At 43.5% G+C, this 20,803-nt stretch overlaps 1 protein-coding gene across 1 annotated transcript in view; it reads right to left on the bottom strand.

The window, feature by feature from the left end:
• Positions 1-5,540: 5,540 nt before the first annotated feature.
• The window catches only part of LOC115366519 (NLR family CARD domain-containing protein 3-like), a 30,724-nt gene continuing 15,461 nt past the window's right edge, over positions 5,541-20,803 (bottom strand). The window contains exons 3-7 of the mRNA XM_030062012.1: positions 16,935-18,971; positions 15,946-16,116; positions 14,254-14,424; positions 10,982-11,152; positions 5,541-5,624 (exon numbers count right to left, since the gene is read on the bottom strand). Coding sequence (XP_029917872.1) covers positions 5,615-5,624; positions 10,982-11,152; positions 14,254-14,424; positions 15,946-16,116; positions 16,935-18,971 — 2,560 coding nt within the window. The 3' untranslated portion in view covers positions 5,541-5,614. The remainder of the gene's footprint in view (positions 5,625-10,981; positions 11,153-14,253; positions 14,425-15,945; positions 16,117-16,934; positions 18,972-20,803) is intronic.

Below are 20,803 nucleotides of genomic sequence, written 5' to 3'. Positions count from 1 at the left end.
AGAGTTGGGTTTTCACACTCAAAATGGATTAGATAGATTTCTGCATTTGAGAAAAAACGTGTTTTCCTGTCTTTTGTTTGTCAAACCAGCACACATCTGCACTTGAAACCATTTTATACCATTTTAAGAAAAAAAACGGCTTAAAGGTTTAAGAAAAGCTGGACCTTAAGCAACATTCAGTGATGAACTGAAGCTGAGGATCTTTAGTTTTCACAGTTTTCAAATGGTGGATGTATCATTTAAGTTTAATAAATCTCTTAATTTCCAACATGCGTTTTTGTCTTTTCTGCTTTTTCAGAGGGGAACACACACGATGCAACACATTTCTTTACACCATGCAGTTTCCTCTCAGCTGACCAGCTGCATGCGGCCGTGTCGGAGCTTTTTTCACACATTTATCCACCAAAAAACAAAAAAAAAAAAACCAGCACAATCATGCACCACAAATAGTTGTAATATTGTTTCAAATACTATTTTTCAGTCTTTCTCACAAAGACTGCGAACGAACTCCAAACCTCTGTGTGACGACCGTGTGTGTGTGTGTGTGTGTGTGTGAGAATGCACAAGCAAGCCAGGGAGTGGAACAATGTGCTTGTGTGCATGCCTGAGTGTGTGTGTATGTGTGTATGTCTGACGATGACGATGATGAAGATGATGGTGATGATATGCGAGGGCGTGCCCGACACCGACACGGGGGTCGTGAACTTGTGACACTTGGGGGACATCTGTAGCTGCGTCCCCCCCCCACCCACCCACCCACACACACACACACACACACACACACACACACACACACACACACACCCCATATCAAGGTTAATGACATCTCACTCCTTTACCCCTCTCTGGAAGAATGTACCCCTCCACATGCAAGCCCCGCCCCCATCGCCCCCCCACCCCCACCCTCCTCTTCCTCCCCGGCCCCTCCCACATCAGACAGAACGAGGAAGTCCCTCAGGACCTTCTGTCTTCAGGATAGGGACCGTCCCTCTTCTTTTTTTTGTGTGTGTGTGTGTTTTTTGTGGAAACCACGGGTGCAGTGATGTGTTGGTCCGTGGTGTGTTGGTGGACACTTGCCCCCCCCAGCCCCCACCTCACACACATACACACACACACACACACACACGCACACACACACCCTCCCCTCGGCTCATCAACATGCATGGCCTTCTTCGTCTTGGGCTAGCTGACCTGCCGGGGCCACAATGGAGGCGAGGGCTGATCTATGGCTGCTGCTGCCTTTATGCCCTCGCTCAAAGAGACAGGACTCTAAAAATTGGCCCTTTTTGAAAAGTTAGGGCGAGCGGGGAGCAGGGGGGTGGGGGGGGGGACGCCTCCTTTCAGCAGACAGGGCCCAACCCTTCCACCCTTCCTCTCCTCTTTGCTCCTTGTCCTCCTTCTCCTCCCTCGCCTGATTGTTTTTGCCCGGGCGAGCGCACCGCTGTGGCTCCCCTGAGCGAGAAGGTACAGGAGGGATGGATGGATGGATGAGGAGCAGAGTGGAGGAAGGCTGGAGGGATGGATGGATGAATGGATGAGGAGCAGAGTGGAGGAGGGCTGGAGGAATGGATGGATCAGGAGGTCAGGACACACAAGCAGCTCGAGGGGGAATCAGAGGAAGCAGCATCAAACTGAAGCTGCTGGGCGATGAGCAGAAACCAGAGCAACGCTGCCATCTAGTGGACAAGAACACACTTACACTGCTAAACACTGTTAAAGGTGCATTATGTGAAATTAATGAGGACCCTTTGGATTTGGGCCATTTTCACACCTGCAGTCCTTTTGAGCTTCAAATCAGTGAAATAGTATTTGGGGGATTTTTCTTCTTCCTCTCTCACTTTAGTGTCCAAACACATTTGGTCGATCCGCTCTCCAACAGATGGAGCACCAGCAGCAGTTTTTGGCATTTTTTCATTATTGCAGAGCTCATTTGAGTTAAATATACGTCCTTGTGGCTCCAAGTCCGAGTTCATTGCCTCGTTTTGTGCCTGTGTCAGCCGTAACACTCACCTGAGCTACGGGAGCTGCCTCAGCTCAAAACACACGGTGCTTCGTGCAGTCAGGTCAAATCACCGTTCACACCGCAATCAAACTGATCCAGTCGAGAGACACCAGGACCTCAACAGGGTCTCGGTCCAAATGTTGGGATCTAACCCGAGTGCGTCTGTTGGTTTTTGCAGAAATGAATGCAACAAGCAGGTAAACGTCCAGAGTTCAGTTCAACTGGAATAAACAAGGTGTGGGGAAAAACATGGAATAACAAGAAAATTTGACTTTGAAGGCTGAAAAATTATCCACTTATTCAACATTTTTTGTAAATTGAGTCTAAACTATCGTAACTTTGATTAAGCCTCAGTCCAGCTGAGACTGGACAGTGTCAGCTGGATCAGATCAGGGGTCTCCAGGCTTTGTTTTAGGATACTCTCAGTAATCTGAGCAGATTCTGTCCTGCAGGGACTCTGATGCCGACAGATGTTTTGGTTTGTGTTCAGGATTAAATTTGTGTGAACAGCATCTGATTCAAACACAAGAAATCTGAACCAGCATCAATAATCTGACCTATATATATATACATATATATATACACTATATTACCAAAAGTATTCGCTCACCTGCCTTTACTCATACTATGAACTGAAGTGCCATCCCATTCCTAACCCAAAGAGTTCAATATGATGTCGGTCCACCTTTTGCAGCTATTACAGCTTCAACTCTTCTGGGATGACTGTCCACAAGGTTGAGGAGAGTGTTTATAGGAATTTTTGACCATTCTTCCAAAAGCGCATTGGTGAGGTCACACACTGATGTTGGTCGAGAAGGCCTGGCTCTCAGTCTCCGCTCTAATTCATCCCAAAGGTGTTCTATCGGGTTCAGGTCAGGACTCTGTGCAGGCCAGTCAAGTTCATCCACACCAGACTCTGTCATCCATGTCTTTATGGACCTTGCTTTGTGCACTGGTGCACAGTCATGTTGGAAGAGGAAGGGGCCCGCTCCAAACTGTTCCCACAAGGTTGGGAGCATGAAATTGTTCAAAATGTTTTGGTATCCTGAAGCATTCAAAGTTCCTTTCACTGGAACTAGGGGGCCAAGCCCAGCTCCTGAAAAACAACCCCACACCATAATTCCTCCTCCACCAAATTTCACAGTCGGCACAATGCAGTCTGAAATGTACCGTTCTCCTGGCAACCTCCAAACCCAGACTCGTCCATCAGATTGCCAGATGGAAAAGCGTGATTCATTACTCCAGAGAACGTGTCTCCACTGCTCTAGAGGCCAGTGGCGGCGTGCTTTACACCATTGCATCCGACGCTTTGCATTGCACTTGGTGATGTGTGGCTTGGCTGCAGCTGCTCGGCCATGGAAACCCATTCCATGAAGCTCTCTGCGTACTGTACTTGGGCTAATCTGAAGGTCACATGAAGTTTGTAGCTCTGTAGCAATTGACTGTGCAGAAAGTCGGCGACCTCTTTGCACTATGCGCTTCAGCATCCGCTGACCCCTCTCCGTCACTTTACGTGGCCTACCACTTCGTGGCTGAGTTGCTGTTGTTCCCAAACGCTTCCATTTTGTTATAATAGAGCTGACAGTTGACTGTGGAATATTTAGGAGCGAGGAAATTTCACGACTGGATTTGTTGCACAGGTGGCATCCTATGACAGTTCCACGCTGGAATTCACTGAGCTCCCATTCTTTCACAAATGTCTTGTTTCACAGTCTGCATGCCTGAGTGCTTGATTTTATACACCTGTGGCCAGGCCAAGTGATTAGGACACCTGATTCTGATCATTTGAATGGGTGAGCGAATACTTTTGGTAATATAGTGTATATATATATATATATATATATATTTTTTTTTTTTTTTTTTTTTTTTTTCTGATTATCATAAACAGTTTTATTTTCAGCTTTTAATACATTTTATACACACACACACACACACACACACACACACACACACACACTAGAAAGACATTTCAGATTTATTCCAATTAGTTAGCAGACCCTGAAGTTGCTGTTTTACAGTGGGCAACTGCTCAACTGCACTCAGACCTGCTGCTTTCTCTCTGTGGCCCCTCTGCGGCTCCTTAGTACACAAACATAAAACAAGAGAAGAAGAGCAATATTTACATTTTTTCAAATACAGAGTACTGTAGATAAACTCTGAGGGAGGCTCAGTGTCTCCTGTCTTCGTTTAGTTTAGTCTCTGCTGCTTTAGATGTTCCTCCAGTCTCTCTTCTTCTTCTTCTACTTCTTCTTCTTTGGTCTCTACCTGCAGGTGTTCTGTGTTGCTGACATTTTCTCCTGATTGTGTGTGTGTGTGTATGTGTGTGTGTGTGTGTGAGAGAGAGTTGCTGCATGGATGTGGCTCCTGTCTGCAGGTTGGCAGCCCGGCTCTGTCTCCCTGCTGTCCTCAGTCCAGCTCCCCCTGCTGGCTCTGCTCACTCATGCACCTTCCACGTCCATTAGCTTTGCTGCATTCATGCATTAATGCACCTTATTGTCTCCTTGCTTTATGAAGTCCTGGAGCCTAAATAATGTCCATACACACACACACACACACACACCCAGTGTCTTCAGTTTTAGGAAACCTGTGTAACACCTGGCCAGGGGCTGCAGGTGAGAAAAGCCTCTGACACATTTACAGTCATGTGTTTATTAATGTGCACTGTCCAAAATGAAATACAAATCTGTTGACAGTAAAACATCAGGTATAGACCGTTAAACATCTTAATGTGACTTAGAGATCAACAGGTGAAGGGAGGAGGACAAAAGGAGAGGGGCTCAAGTCACAGCTCTCCAGTGTGCAATGTGCTGTCATTCTCACGTCTGTGTTTATTGACTACAACTACAAAAAAAAAAAAAAAAAAACAATCAGTGGAGGAGGAGGTTTAAATGACACTTTTGCACAACATTAAGATTTGAATATACAAACATTATAATGACTTATTATATAGGTCTGTCCAATCAATCAATTAACAATTATCCACCAAGATGCCCGATACATTAAAAAAAAAAAAAAAAAAAAAAAAAAAAAAATCAACCATAAACCACAAATCAGCCAAACATGTTCTGAACACTTTCAGGTGTTTGTTTCTGAGAAACTGGCAGCTCAACCACAATAGAAGAATCAGATGACCACAAACCAAACCCAGGGTGGAGAGGCTCAGTGAAGGTGGAGCTGAAGGTGTGCAGGAGTCTCAGTCTGTCAGAAGAGACTCTGTAGAAGGACAGAGTCCCAGCAGACCAGTCCAGATCCACTGCTACTCTCTCAGATCCACTGGGATGGACAGAGAGTCTGGTGTCCTCACTGTCGTGTCTGACAGAGTATTTGATATCAGAGCACCACAGACTCCAGGACTGTTCATTGTTTCCAAGCCCAGAGCCATAACCACTTCTTCTGATTCCTCTGTAAGTCACTGCTATTTCAACCCCTCCACTCCACTGGACCTCCCAGTAACATCGCCCAGTCAGACCTTCTCTACACAGAACCTGAGGCTCCAGGTCAAATCTGTCTGGGTGATCAGGACACGACTGCTGCTCTCTCACCCACGTCACCCTCCTGTTGTCCTTAGACAGAAGGAGCTCTCTGTACGCTGTGTTTGGATCCAGTGTGAGATCACAGGCATCTGATGGGGAGAAGACACACAACACACCTCAGAGAGCATCATTCACTCACACTCTCTTGGCTCTTATAAGGACATTATAGTTTTGCATTTTTCATTAGTTTTTATTTTTAATGTCATTTTACACTTTGTGTTTTCAATTTGAGTTTGGTTTGAATTCATTTTTAAAGAGGATTTGCTTGTTTAGTTTATTGTTTTTAATGCTTATTTTTGGTTCAGTTTGTAAGGCAGATTTCATATCCACCCAAAATACCAGAGAAAAACAAATCCATATCAACAATTAAACACGAGACCTTTTTTTCTTATATCTCCCCTAATATATATCTACCATAATATATATCTACCCTCATAATACACCCCTTTCACACGTACACACACCAAAATTAAACTACAATTGATTTACAGCCTGGACAAGCTGGAGCTCTGCAGCACGTGAGCTACCAGGGCACCAAGCTTTCTCTGTCATGTCAGCTGATTTTAGCTGCTTTTGGAAACACACACGCATACAGTTTCAGCTCGCTGACATTTTCTGTAAAGCCTTGTTTGTATTTGAACTTTGTACTGTGTGTGTGTATGTATGTGTGTTTGCTCATACTCAGGGGTGGACTGGCCATCGGGCACACCGGGCATTTGCCCGGTGGGCCGATGTGCTAAGTGGGCCGACAGTCCCCCGACACTTTTTTTTTTATTATTATTATTTTATTATTGAAATAGCTGACCATAAGTTCAGTTCAGCGGCCCGACTGACACTGGGCTGGCCCAATCACATTGCTAAATAACCCCTTTTGCGTAGTTTGGTCCCGCCTGCATAATGATTTCGGCAAATAAAGTCATTGCAAGAGTTTGTTTACTCAGCACCGGGCCGGCCCTTGAGACACGCTGCTCTGCGGCCCATTGGTCATTTTTCTTCACTGACACGGGGCTGGCCCAATCATATCACGAGCCTGTTGCTCGGTGAGCCGGTGTGCAGTGCAACGCGGGTCGAACGTTATCTCATAGAATCTACTGAGATGGAGAGAAAACGCAAAAGTGGCGCAGAGAAACTGCGAGAAAAAAAGCGGCTGTCAATTTTCAAACCGATCGGACTTTTTCGCTTTTTCGTAATTTCTCAATATGAATGAAGAAGAAGCCCAAACAATGCCGGAGGAATACAGTTCCCGATGGTAGAGCGGATAGTGCCCCCGTCTGCCATGCAGGAGATCTTCGGTTCAATTCCCCACCCGGACAAAAGTCGGATTTTACTTTATTAGCCTACCTCACTTTGTTGTTAACCATGACAGTGAAGTGATTCTTATCATTCTGCCTGTCATTGGCTAGATGACACACACAGTGGCATTTAGAGTTTCTGTAATTTTCATTTCTGTACCTTTTTTGTGAATTTGTAACCCAGGTGCTAAATTATTATTATCATTATTATTATTATTATTATTATTTTGCCTTGTTTTGTTTTGGGGTTTTTTGTTGTTGTTGTTTTTTTTGTTGCCTTTTTTAATGCCTTTTTCTAACTTTATGGGGAGATATATATACCAATCGAATCAGATTCAGATTTAAAGGATTTGTGTGGTATACTTTGTTTGTCGCCATGACCTTCCTATGTGCAGTTTGGGCTCATTCTCCATTCATGTTGATAGGCACCTGCACTTACTGATCTGAAATAGATGCCCAAAAGGCGTTGGCCAGTTGTGGCCTGTTCAATAGAATAAAAAAGTTCAATTCCTATTCATCTATTGTATTTTATTGTTCCACTATAGTACTATAGGCCAGTATGATTGGGGCAGCCAAGTAATTTGACATATTTGAACAATTTTTTTTAAAAGTAATGTAATAGTTACTTTTCCTGGTAATTAATTACTTTTTAGTAGAAGTAACTAGTAACTATAATAATTACTTTTTCAAAGTAACGTGCCCAACACTGCTGATGACAGCTAACTAATTGCATGGTATTATGGTTTTAAAGAGTTGCACAGTTGGTATACACATTTAAGAGAGCAAAAAGACCGGAAAGGTGTGCGTTATCAAATGTGGTGGGCCGGTCTGGTCCAAAATGCCCGGGCCGATTTTTTGTCCCAGTCCGCCCCTGCTCATACTGCCTCAGTACTCACATGCTCTCAGGCTGCCAGCTGGAATCCAGTCTTCTACATGTTCCAGCCTGAAGGGATGAACACAAAACCATCATCCTCTTCATCGTCATCATCATCATCTGCAGGTCAATTCAAGCACATGATCCCAACACACTTGTGGCTGCTCTGATTGGCTGATCTCTCTCTTGCCCCTTTTCCACCAAAAAGAACCTGGCGCTAGTTCGGAGCTGGTGCTAGAGCCGGTGTTTAACTGGTGTCAACAAAGCACCGGTTTGCTTTTCCACCGGCCAAGAGCCAAGTGGAGGCAAGTCAGAGCCACGTCATGATGTCAGCGGAAAACGTGATGACGTGGGTGCGCGAGAATTAGTGAATTAAAAGGTCACTATATATATAGTGACCTTTTAATTCACTGTTTAAATGTCTCTTCTGGCATTTATTCCTTATATTCCTTATTAGCGCATATCAAATCAGATAATGTGTGATATGCATGTGTAAACAGAATAATTCAAAGAACTTGTAATTGACTTTTTTTCTTGTCTTTGTGTGTGTAATCAACTTGTGAATTTTTATAGTGATATCTGAAAGTAAAATTTTGAACCCCTTTCCCCTGTGTGTTAAAAACAGTGTTTTTTGGTAATATGTGGTCATAAATAGGTGATTTTCAAAACTTTCCACCAATCAGATTTCTTGGGACTTTTTCCCCTCACTCAGGACAAACTGAGGATCCAAAATCAGTTGAGTTTGCTTCTCTTGCAATTTGTCCTAGGTTGACCCCAATTTTGGCCTAAAATTACTGGACTAAATTCCAAATTGACAAGACCCTGATGAGAATGTTTTATTGTGCCTATATTGAATCTGTCATCTCCTTTTCTATTATATGTTGGTACGGAAATCTTTGTATTAAAGATAAGAATTCCCTTGGGAAAATCGTATAAGTGGCATCTAAGATAGCTGGCAGCCAACTGGATAGTCTAGACCAGGGATTGTCAACCGGTGGTCAGCGGCCCCCTGGTGGTCCATGGCGGTATTGCAGGTGGTCCGTGAAATTGTAAATGGAAAATAATAATAATAATTTAAAAAATGATTTATTATTTAGACTTAATTTATTTTCCATTCACAATTCATTTCTGTGAATAACGTGGCCTGTCCAATCATTGAGGATCCCGGAGAGCATTACGACGTGAAAGGATTTCACTCTCTACCTTGACCGATCAAACCCATTAGATTTTGCCAATGACTCTCTGTATGAGAGAAAGCATGTAATGTAATGTATGTAATGAGAAGCAGCTTCAGCCTGGCTAACAGCTGCCTGCTATACACAGCTGACACTCTGTAGGAGAGGAAAACACACGAGAGATCATTAAAGGAAATTTGATAATTAAAAGTATTTTTAGAGGCGTTTCACGTCATTTTAGGGACATTTAAAATGGCACAATTAATTAAATATTTTTGGGGGGCAAATTATTCCTGTGTGAGTGAATGGGCCTGATTGAAAGCTGAGGGGTTACAAGTGGGGGAATTCAATTATACCGGTCATACACGCAGCACATCTGTGCAGTGCAGTGCATGGGTTTCAGCGTCAGATGTGGACTTACTGATGTGTAATTTGCGCATTTATGCAGTCGGCAATTCGTTGCCAAGCATTCCGCCTTCTCTTGGCGGCAGCCGCGGTGTTCAATTTAGTGTGTAGATGTTGTTTTCCTCCTCATACTTTTCCAGTCTAGTACGCCGCTCCTCCCCATACTTTTCCAGTAGGCGATAATACGCTGCTCCTCCGCCGTGACATACGCTGTGCGTTTTTCCTTGTCGCTCATGTTTGTGATTGGTCGGCTGCCTCAGAACCCGCCCCTTATACGTGCGCGTTCACGGCTCCTGATGAGGCAAACCTGGATCAAGTGAGCGAGTTGATAACCAGCATCGCGATACCGGTTATCCCTGATCACCATGATCTCGATTAGTGTAGTTGGATAGGTCTGGCTAATCCAGCGAAAACTAAGCTTGCTTCGTGATACAGGCCTCTGCCCTGCATTGTCTCATTAGCCCCGCCCCCATGTTGCCTGTCTTTGCTGTGTTTTGGCCAATCATCTGTTCCCTCCAGGCCTGTGTCCTGCCCCTTTCTTACCAGGTGTGTCAATCAGTTCAGTTTGTATTTAAGTTCATATTCTTCTGCTTGTTGCTTAGAATTGCCTAAAAATGCCCGGACCCGACCCATCGCTGCGCAGCAGCTATAATTGTTGTATTTACTTCTGTGGCTGCTGCCGTTGGCTTATTTTATTCGCTGTTTTTTGCTTGTTTGTTTGATTTTGTTTTATTGTTACCATTACTATTCTCAGTGTTCATATACTGACTGGCACCTTTTTATTGATTCTCTTCAAGAGATTTGCACTTTACAAAATTACTGGGTTTTCTTATTGTTTCCTTGTGTATTTTTCTGGTCACTGTGTGCTTAACAGTGCTCAGAACCCTTATTTTATTTTATATTTATATTCATTTTTATTTTATCTTAATAGTTTACTTATCATGCTCTAGTAATTGGAGCCAGAATGCAGTCATGTGACCGAGTATAATACCAATTCTGGTAGCATCAACTTGCCTTATGTACTAGGGTTTGGTTTTGGTGCACACTAGCACGTTTATTCAGTAATTGCTATCTTCTGTAGATGTTACTTGTATTGTCTTTAATGGTATGTGATGTCCTCCATGTTTTTATGTGTTCTTGTGCCTTTATGCTGCAGCAAACAAAATTGCCCTTTGGGACATTAATAAAATTGAACTTGAACTTGATATATGTCTGTTCACTGTTCCCGTTTGGGTCTGTAACCCCACCTACCAATGACGTGGTGGGTCACGTCATCGGTTCTTTCTCTGGCTCCTGTTTAGCCCCTGCTCGAAGTTGGTGCTTGCCTGGAACCAGTTTGGCCCGTGCTTGGGCGGTGGAAAAACAAAGAACTGGTGCTAAGTCAGGCACTGGCTCCGAACCAGCCCTGGAACCTCTTTGGTGGAAAAGGGGTATCTGTCTTTCCGTCCAGTCCTGAGGTCACTGAGCACTTTGGAGATTTCCCAGGAAATGCTGCCTGCACTGACTGTGTCCAGCACAAGAACCAAGCAACCAAGCTGCTCAGCCTGGACTGACTCCCTCTAGGACTGACTCCACCCCTCTAGGACTGACTCCACCCCTCTACTGACCTCAGAGAACTGACTCCACCCCTTTACTGACCTCAGAGGACTGACTCCACCCCTCTACTGACCTGAGAGGACTGACTCCACCCCTCTACTGACCTGAGAGTCTTCAGGCTGCAGTGTGGACTCTCCACCAGAGCAGACAGCAGCTCCACTCCTGAATCCTGCAGTGGGTTCTCACTCAGGTCCAGCTCTGTCAGATGGGGGTTGGACTTCAGAGCCGAGGCCAGAGAATCACAGCAGCTCTCTGTCAAGCTGCAGTCCCTCAGTCTGAATGGAGAATAAAAAATAAACTATAAGACCAGAAGAGTGCAGATCTGTGGCAGGCCTCCCTCACAGAGCTGCGCCTGATTGGCGGCTTGTCACTGAAGAGCAGCAGCCTGACAGCTGAAGCTCAAACCACTTCCTGTCTTTTAGGAATGGAATGAGTCTTGTGCTGTATCTTCATGCAAGCATGGACTCAACATTTTCCTCCAATCAGGGCGCTGCATAACAGAGTCAACACCGGTTAAAGGGGATTCAAACTTCCTGTCAGTCATTCCATTTCCATAATTCCAGATGTGAAGTGTCACTCCTCACTGAACTGGCTCCTTGCGCTCTGAGAGTAGAGCTGCAGCTATCGAATATTTTAGTAATCGAGTATTTGACCAAAAATTCTGTCGAGTAATCGAGTAATCAGATAAAACGCGTTTTTGCCAAGATAAAGAGCAATTATATATATATATATATGTACACACACACACACACACACACACACACACAGTTCGTTTTAACATTCTAACACATTTCTGTTTGTGTTAATTTCGTCAGCTATTTTTCAATTTAGTTTTAGTCTTAGTCTTGTGTCAAATGCCCTTATTAGTTTTAGTCATATTTAGTCAACTTGTATTCTTTTTTGTATTTTAGTCTAGTTTTAGTTGACTAAATTACTGACTAGTTTTAGTCAATAGTCTTTTTTAAGTCTTTGACCTGCATCATGTTGGCTTTTTTTTTTTTTTAATTTAACAATATGTTAAATTATTATTATTTTAAAATTTTAAATTGCTTATCAAACAGACCTAACAATTCAGCTACCAATGAATGAGCAGTAGTATGCATGTGATAACAAAGATTGAAAAATAAGCCGAAGTGATACCTCTTCTCTGAATAGACAAGCTAAGCCAGTGTGCTGCTGTTAGCCAGTGAAAATAGAGCGGAGTGGCAACTCTTCACTTTGTTACACAATCTATGTCAGTGCGCTGCTGTTTTAACTTTGTTCTCACCGCGCTACGCTTCAGACAGCGCGGTGGGTGTGTGCTCCTTAGTCTCACACACACACACACACACACACACCTCGGCATGAGCACACAGCAGCGCAGGAGGAGAAAAACTAACGCGCGGTTGTGCTGCATTAAAAACAGTCCGTGCGAAACACCGCGGATTTATATTTTTATTTATTTATTTATTAAGCGATTCTTCGAGGCAGGAAAAATTACCCGAGGCAAAAAAAGAATCGAGGTACTCGATTACTCGAAACGAGTAATCGTTTAAGCTCTATCTGAGAGCTTTTTCTACTTCAGCATCTAGTTATTATTATGGATTTGCCATGTTTTCTAGCAGCCTGCTCACACAGATACAGGTATTTATTTTGTAAAAAAAAAAAAAAAAAAAAAAAAAAGTGAAAATACGAAACAATAATATGCTAATTATTCTTAAATAAATGAATATGTTGTTATTTGAAAGTCTGGTCCCCACAGTGTCTGCCTAAAAAAACTCTGGCCTTTGGACAAATGGAGTTGATGAGCCCTGATGTGTTTGATTTTCTTCCTCACATCACAGCAGAGATCTGGAACCAACGGCTCACCAGGGGCCTCATGTACAAAGCGTGTGTACGCACAAAAACATGGCGTATGTCTTTTTCCACGGTAAAGTTCAGATGTATCGAGAGTGAAATGACTGTGGCCGGTGTTCCGGATATAATCAGAGCTATTGACTGCACACACACACACACACACACACACACACACACACACACACACACACGTTGCTATAAAAGCACCATCACAGGTAAATTTGTTTATGTCAACAGGAAGCATTTTCAGTCGATCAATGCACAGATCATATGTGATGAGGAAATGCAGTTAACCAACATTGTGGCGAGGTGGCCTGGTTCAACACACGATTCATACATTCTGAGGGAACAGACTACAAACTGGCACTGTGCGTGATGGGTGGCTTCTTGGTGACTAAATAATTTATTTGTTTAACTGTCCTAATATTAATCCCCCTCATGCTCATTGAGCATGTGCGACCCCAAATATGATCCAGTCTTCACAGCATCAGTACCAGTCTGTGGTTCAAGTTGGTGACTTGCTGTTGTTTGCTGGTTAAACTACAGCTTCAGAGCTTTCTGACCGTCCCCTGATTGTCTCTGTGTGTAAAGCACTCATGTCAATAAACCTGTGGGTTGGGCGCCCCGGTGGCTCACCAGGGCTCAGTCCTGATCACAGCGATCAGGGTTCGAATCCGACCTCAGCTCCTTTGCTGCATATCATCCCCTCTCTCTCCCCCGTCTATCTCTACTGTGACTATCAAATAAAGCAGAAATGCAAAATAAATAAATAAAATAAACCTGTGCATAAAATGTCTTAATCATCCTCACCTTTTCCCCGGCACACTTCTGCATTCATTTACAACAAGATCTGTGTAAGTGGTGTATAAAATTAACAAGCAATTAATGAATGCACATCTTACCCAGGAGGCCATTCAGCCCGGCAACATTTGATTTCAACCATAGAAAAGAGGCAAGGACACAAAATTCACTTATTCACCAATGCATTTAATTCAGTGTGTGTGTGTGCCTCTCCGACCCAACAGCACTGACAGCCTCACACACACTCTCCCGATCACTCCTCTTGTTTCGTGTTGGACAGCGTGCCAAACAGGACATTTTTGCGCACCTACACTTCAGTGAGGAACGTCTCTAAATCACATTCTGTGAAATTTCTCTTTTTCCCGTCTTATTCATGTTGAGGTTGTAGCTTTCTGATCATGCAGAGGGGAATCTCAGGTGCCAGGCTTATTTAAATATGGTTTGCATATTTAAATGGGTGCGTGGACAGGGAGGAGTCCAGTACTCCAACATGTGCGTTTAATTGACTTTATGCACAGCTCCGCTATTTCCTGAACTTAAGCCAGTTCCTTTATTTCCTGTCTTGCATTATTGGACAAAATGATTAATTCAAGTGAGTCTGACCATTGTTGTAAGGTCAGACACACCAGACACACAACATATACTTCACAGCAATGTCAGCCTTACAGACATGTACTGCTACTATATGATTCAAACAATATCCATATATTTATGTCATCATTAAAAAGTACAGACTGACCTGAGAGTCTTCAGTCTGCAGTTTGGACTCTCCAGTCCAGCAGACAGCAGCTCCACTCCTGAATCCTGCAGCTGGTTCTCACTCAGGTCCAGCTCTGTCAGATGGGGGTTGGACTTCAGAGCCGAGGCCAGAGAAGCACAGCTGCTCTCTGACAACCAGCAGCGCCTCAGTCTGAATAAAGAATAAAATATGGAGCTATAATTTTCAGTGTTTTGGATATTTATCAGTCAGAGATTTTTCAAAATATTCAAAAAGGCAGGACAAAACAAAGAAATAGTTATTAGAACAATTATATTAATAATAATAATGATAATACTAATTTATTTTTATATTACACTATTAAAGCAAAGTTCCAAAGTGCTTTCCAAAACCATCAGAGTAAATGAAAAGATAAAGATAACACCTGAAATCAAAAGACATAAAAATATTAAAAACACAAATAAAGAGACAATAAAAGCAAGAAATGATAAAAGGTCCAAAATTATTCAAATTCAGTGCTAAATACAGGAGACGTGAAAACAGCCAGAGGTACGTCCATCAATAACAAATGAACGGCTCAGTGAAAAGTCCTCAGATGCCTTCAGTCTACCATCTTCTCAGAGTAAAACTGGAGAACAAGAGATTCTGCATCACATGACACCAGCACCCAGTCTCTTGACCAATCAGGACCAAAGTTATGAGCATTTCAACAGACTGACCAGGTGATGGCAGTAGAGGTGGGCCCATCAATATATTGATATAATATGGATAGTGTGATATTAGATCAGATATCATGTGGGTTTTGGGATATGGTAATATCTTATGGCATCAGTGTTGTCCTCTCCTGCTTTTAAAGGCTGCATTACAGTAAAGGGATGCAGTTTTCTCAACTTATTAGATGCTCCTCGCTGCTCTGTTATTGGCCTCAGCCTGCTCGCTCATCATATCCATATTACTAATGACTGTTCAGCACTAATTTACACTTTGATGAAAGCACCAACCAGTCATCCTAACAATATCCTCACAATATGGATATCACGGTACTCAGTCAAAAACATGGTGACAGTCGACTGTGTTCATATGGCTCAGTCTGAGGGACTAGAGACAGAAAATATCCTGAAATATACAAAATGTTCATTTGGCGTGGTCTCTGTCAGCCTGCAGAGTTTAAACAAAGTTTTGCATGGGAAGTAGGTGAGCTGTGAAAAAGTGTGTGAAGATGATCAAAATAATAATCAATGAAAAACAAGAGGTCCTAAAGGTTTAGTTGAGCTTCAGAACAGTTACAAGACAACAGTGACCATGAGGGAATGTGATCAGGATGGGAAAAGTTGGACATATCAACTCCATCCAATCATGCCTAATCTGTGAAAGATACAAGAATGCACTGATATGCCCACATGGGATTTTTGTCCCTGATGATTCATCAAAGAAAATATTGGAATCCTTTGTGAATCCATAGTTGGACCAAGACCTCGATGATGGTGTCCTCTATACGTTCTGTGGAATTACCACAATAAATACCAGATTCCCACAGATGGAGGCCATTTGGACCCTTGCATGTTGAAATAATGTACAATATCAGTTTTTCATTTCAACACACAAGGATGTTGTGAAAATACAGTGTGACAACAATTTGAGATGTAAGCCTGTAAATCTGTTCAGCTAACAGAATGTTACATGTTCACACATCATTAAAAAGTGCAGTCTGACCTGAGAGTCTCCAGTCTGCAGTTTGGACTCTCCAGTCCAGCAGACAGCAGCTCCACTTCTGAATCCTGCAGCTGGTTCTCACTCAGGTCCAGCTCTGTCAGATGGGGGTTGGACTTCAGAGCCGAGGCCAGAGAAGCACAGCAGCTCTCTGACAAACTGCAGTTCCTCAATCTGAATAAAGAATAAAATATGGAGTTATAATTTTCAGTGTTTTGGATATTTATCAGTCAGAGATTTTTCAAAATATTCAAAAAGGAAGGACAAACCAATGAAATAGTTATTATAACAATTATATTAATAATAATACTGATAATATTAATTCATAATTATATTACACCTTTAAAGCAAAGCTGCAAAGTGCTTTACAAAACCATCAGAGTAAATGAAAAGATAAAGATAACACCTGAAATGAAAAGACATCAGGTGTGTTAACTGAAGACGGGAGCTCACACAGGTGTATTAAGTCTCCTGAGCTCCTTCACTCTGCTCTTCAAGTGAGGAGGATCTCTTTGTTCTTTGTTCCTGAGTGCGTCTGAGTGAGTAGTTCATTCCAGATTATTTGTTACAAGTCATATTGATTTTTCCATTGCTGCCTGAGCAGTAACATCATTGTTCACAGAACTGATGAAGCCACTTGGATAAGGGGCAAAACGTCTTCGCGACATATAACTAAGTTGACTTGACCTGATTCAGTTTCCTTCAGATACAGAAGAAACCAAGCAGTAGAAACCTGATGTTCAAGTTCAATTACACACAAGCAAAAACTTGCTCCTGATTTTGAAGTACTGTAGGGGTGAGCTGCTGTGGGCATCACCATCATGTTGCCTCCTTTTACCCTGGACTGCCTGAAGTACATTTTTTTCTCTCAGAATCAATCCTTTATCCTGAATATTTAGGGAACTACAAATCTTTATTGTATTTCTGATAGTGTCAGGTATGGAAGCAGCTCTACACTGTTAGTATAATGCTGATTTCACATAAGGACTAACCGAGCCTTCCTGCAGTTCCTCACAGCTGGGATTAGTCTCCGTCGTCCCTCATCTGATGTGTTGTACGCCTTCAGGTCCAAAACATCCAGAACCTCCTCTGACATCTGCAGCATGTAGGCCAGAGCTGAGCAGTGGATTGCAGAGAGATTTTTCTTTGATCTGTTCTCTGACTTGAGGAACTCTTGGATATCCTGATTCACTGAGAGGTCGTTCATCTCCATCAAACAGTGGAAAATGTTGATGCCTCTGTCAGGAGAGACACTGTAGGTGTGCATCTCCTTCAGGTTGCTGATGGCTGTCTTGATATCTTCTGGTCTTCTCTCTGTCTGACCCAGCAGGCCTTGTAAGAGCCTCTGGTTGGACTCCAGTGAGAGGCCATGAAGGAAACGGACAAAGAGGTCCAGGTGACCATTTCTGCTCTGCAGGGCTTCAGACATGACTGTCTTCAGGAAGACATCCAACGATGGCTCACTGTCAACACCTTTATTCTTGTGTGTTCTCATGACTCTGGCCAGTACCTCTGTGTTGCTGTTGGTGAAGCAGTGGAAGATGTAGACTGCAGCGAGAAACTCCTGAATGCTCAAATGAACAAAGCAGTAGACTTTTCTTTGGAAGAGCAAACACTCAGTTTTGAAGATCTCTGTGCACACTCCTGAGTACACCGAGGCCTCTCTGACATCAAGACCACACTCCTCCAGGTCTTCTTGGTAGAACATCAGGTTGCCTTTCTCCAGATGTTCAAACGCCAGCCTGCCCAGCTTCAGAAGAACTTCCCTGTCAGTCTCCCTCAGCTCCTGCTGACTCCTGTCATGACTCTCATCATACTTGTGCTTCTTCCTCTGTGTCTGAACCAGCAGGAAGTGTGAGTACATCTCAGTCAGGCTCTTGGGCAGCTCTCCTCTCTGGTCTGTAGTCAACATGTTTTCCAGAACTGTAGCAGTGATCCAGCAGAAGACTGGGATGTGGCACATAATGTGGAGGCTCCTGGACACCTTGATGTGTGAGATGATTCTGCTGCACAGCTCCTCATCACTGGATCTCCTCCTGTAGTACTCCTCCTTCTGGAGGTCAGTGAACCCTCGCACTTCTGTTACCCTTTCGACACATGTAGGAGGGATCTGATTGGCCGCCGCAGGTCTGGAAGTTATCCAGAGGAAAGCCGAAGGAAGCAGATTCCCCTTGATGAGGTTTGTCAACAGCACGTCTACTGATGATGTCTGTGTGACATCAGACACAACCTCATTGTTCTGGAAATCTGATAAAAACCTGCTTTCATCCAGGCCGTCAAAGATGAACACAACTTTACAGACGATGAGCTGCTCTGCTGTGACCGTCTGTAATGTTGGATGGAAAACATGGAGCAGCTGGAGAAGACTGTAGCGCTCATCTTTGATCAAGTTCAGCTCCCGGAACGAAAGCAGAACCACAAGACTGACATGTTGGTTTTCCAAGCCCTCTGCCCAGTCCAGAGTGAACTTCTGCACTGAGAAGGTTTTTCCAATCCCAGCAACGCCCTGCGTCACAACTACTCTAATGTGTGTGTCTTGGCCAGGTAAGGGTTTAAAGATGTCCTGGCACTTGATTGGAGTGTCACTGAGGGTCTCCATCTTGGATGTTGTCTCCAGCTGCCACACCTCATGTTGGGTATTAACCTCTTCCCTCCGTCCCTGTGTGATGTAGAGCTCAGTGTAGATCCTGTTGAGGGGGGTTCCAGTTCCTGCTGCAGCAGTTCCTTCTGTCACAAATTCACATCTCCTCCTCAGACTGATCTTATGCTCGTCTAAAGCCTCCTGCAGACCGCCGTCCACTGGGCTGGTTTGACTGGGTGTCTGCAGTCCAGGTCTTGTTCTGGATCTTTCTCCACACTGGGGACAGGCAGGATCTCCTGATGGATCAGACTGGTCCCAGTATGAGGTGATGCACCGTCTGCAGAACCAGTGTCCACAGCTGGTGGAGACTGGATCCCTCAGGACCTCCTGACACAAAGCACAGCAGGACAGCTGCTCCTTCACATCACCTCCACTCCTCTTCCTGTCCCTGTGGAGATGAAAGCAGTTTGTTTATGTTTAGACATTACGTTTTAACTGAAATCTTAAAATCTTTTATAAAATGTCATCAGCGGTCACTTATGTCACTTTCTGTGACTACATTTACATGGATTGCAATATTCTAATATTAATACAATTAGGATAGTATTTACAAGACTAAATGTCCATGTAAGCAGCATGACATCCACTTTGTTTTTGCAGCAGATTATGACAAATACAGCAATCCAAGAGCTTGACAGCTCATGTTTTTTTGATTTTTTATTGTCAATCCGTAAAAGAAAAGTTGACCAACAACAAAAGCAAAAAATCTCCACAATACAGCGTGAGGAGGAAATTCACTGCAACAAGCTTTCAATAAGCAAAAGAGGACAACACCCCCTTGAGTTAACCCTGAGATTAGTCACCATTGTTACGACTCCAGTATTAGGCGACTATCAACAAACATTTTGATATCGCCGAGAGGCTAAGACGAGGGAATTTTACCTGCTTGACTCGCTGGCCGGCTGTCAATAAAGCGACGATCCGATGCTTTATTTCATACGTTTATTGTTAAAACTGTGAACCAAATAACATTTAAAATAATTGGCAATGCGGTCAGGAAAATATGAGCCTCCCCTACTCACCCCCTCTCTCCAGCTCATGAATTTAAAAAAGACCGCTCTCCAACCAGCTGATTTCACTACTGAGGTGAGTAGGTGACGCCCACACCACGTGACATGTGCTTCCCATTCATAAAGTGACTATCAACAATAACTTGGCACCAACATTCTGGCCCCTAATTATTACAGTCATTACACAGTAATAATTACCAACCCATTATTAAGGAAAGAATACATCACATGCAAGAAAAACACAATTACCACTGTCTGTTTTCACTTTTTTTCACAATTTTGTTCCTTTTTTTTGCGATTATTTTGTGCGCAAGAAGTCCATAGTTCATTGCAGGTCTTGAATCTCTTCCCCCACCCCACCCCCCACCCCAGAGAGAGCTGGTTTGGGTCTTGATCCGTACTTGTCTCACAAGTCCATTTTGGTCTGGAACAGTCTCTGTGATCCTCCCAATGATCCAAGAATTCTGAGGAGCCGAATCATCCATTATGAGCACGATGTCCCCAGGGATGAAGTTTCGCTTGATCTTGGTCCATTTCTGTCGTTCCTGTAATTGTGGCAGGTACTCTTTAATCCACCTTTTCCAAAACAGATCAGAAATGTATTGAGCCTGCTTCCATCTATGGCGTGCATAGTTGTCCTCCTTGTGAAACAGACCAGGGGGTAAGCAAGGCTTGACTTTAAGAAGCAGCAGATGATTGGGTGTTAATGCTTCCAAGTCATTTGGGTCTGTGGATTCCTTAGTGATGGGTCTACTGTTCAGAATTGACTCCACCTCACAGAGCACTGTATGAAGTCCCTCCTCATCCAAGTTTTGTGTCCTCAGAGTGGAATTGAGAATCTTTCTGATTAAACGGATTAACCTCTCCCATACTCCGCCATGATGTGATCCGGTAGGAGGGTTAAACGTCCACTTGATCCCCTTCAGTGAGAGCACCTCATTGATTTGCTCCAGGTTCCATCCATCAATGGCACGTTTCAGTTCACGCTCTGCACCGATGAAGTTTGTGCCATTGTCGGAGCGTAGCTCTTTGATCTGGCCTCTTCTCGCGACAAAGCACCTTAAGGCATTGATGAACGAATCAGTGTCCAAAGATGAGGCAACTTCAATGTGTACAGCTTTTATTGACAAACATGTGAAGATTACTCCGTATCGTTTAACAACACTTCTGCCACGCTTGATGTCAAAGGGGCCAAACTAATCTATGCCAA

Source organism: Myripristis murdjan, chromosome 10, assembly GCF_902150065.1.
Source record: "Myripristis murdjan chromosome 10, fMyrMur1.1, whole genome shotgun sequence".
Taxonomy (NCBI): Eukaryota; Metazoa; Chordata; class Actinopteri; order Holocentriformes; family Holocentridae; genus Myripristis; species Myripristis murdjan.
The sequence above is the reverse complement of the archived record's forward strand: the minus strand, read 5'-3'. Positions and strand labels throughout refer to the sequence as shown.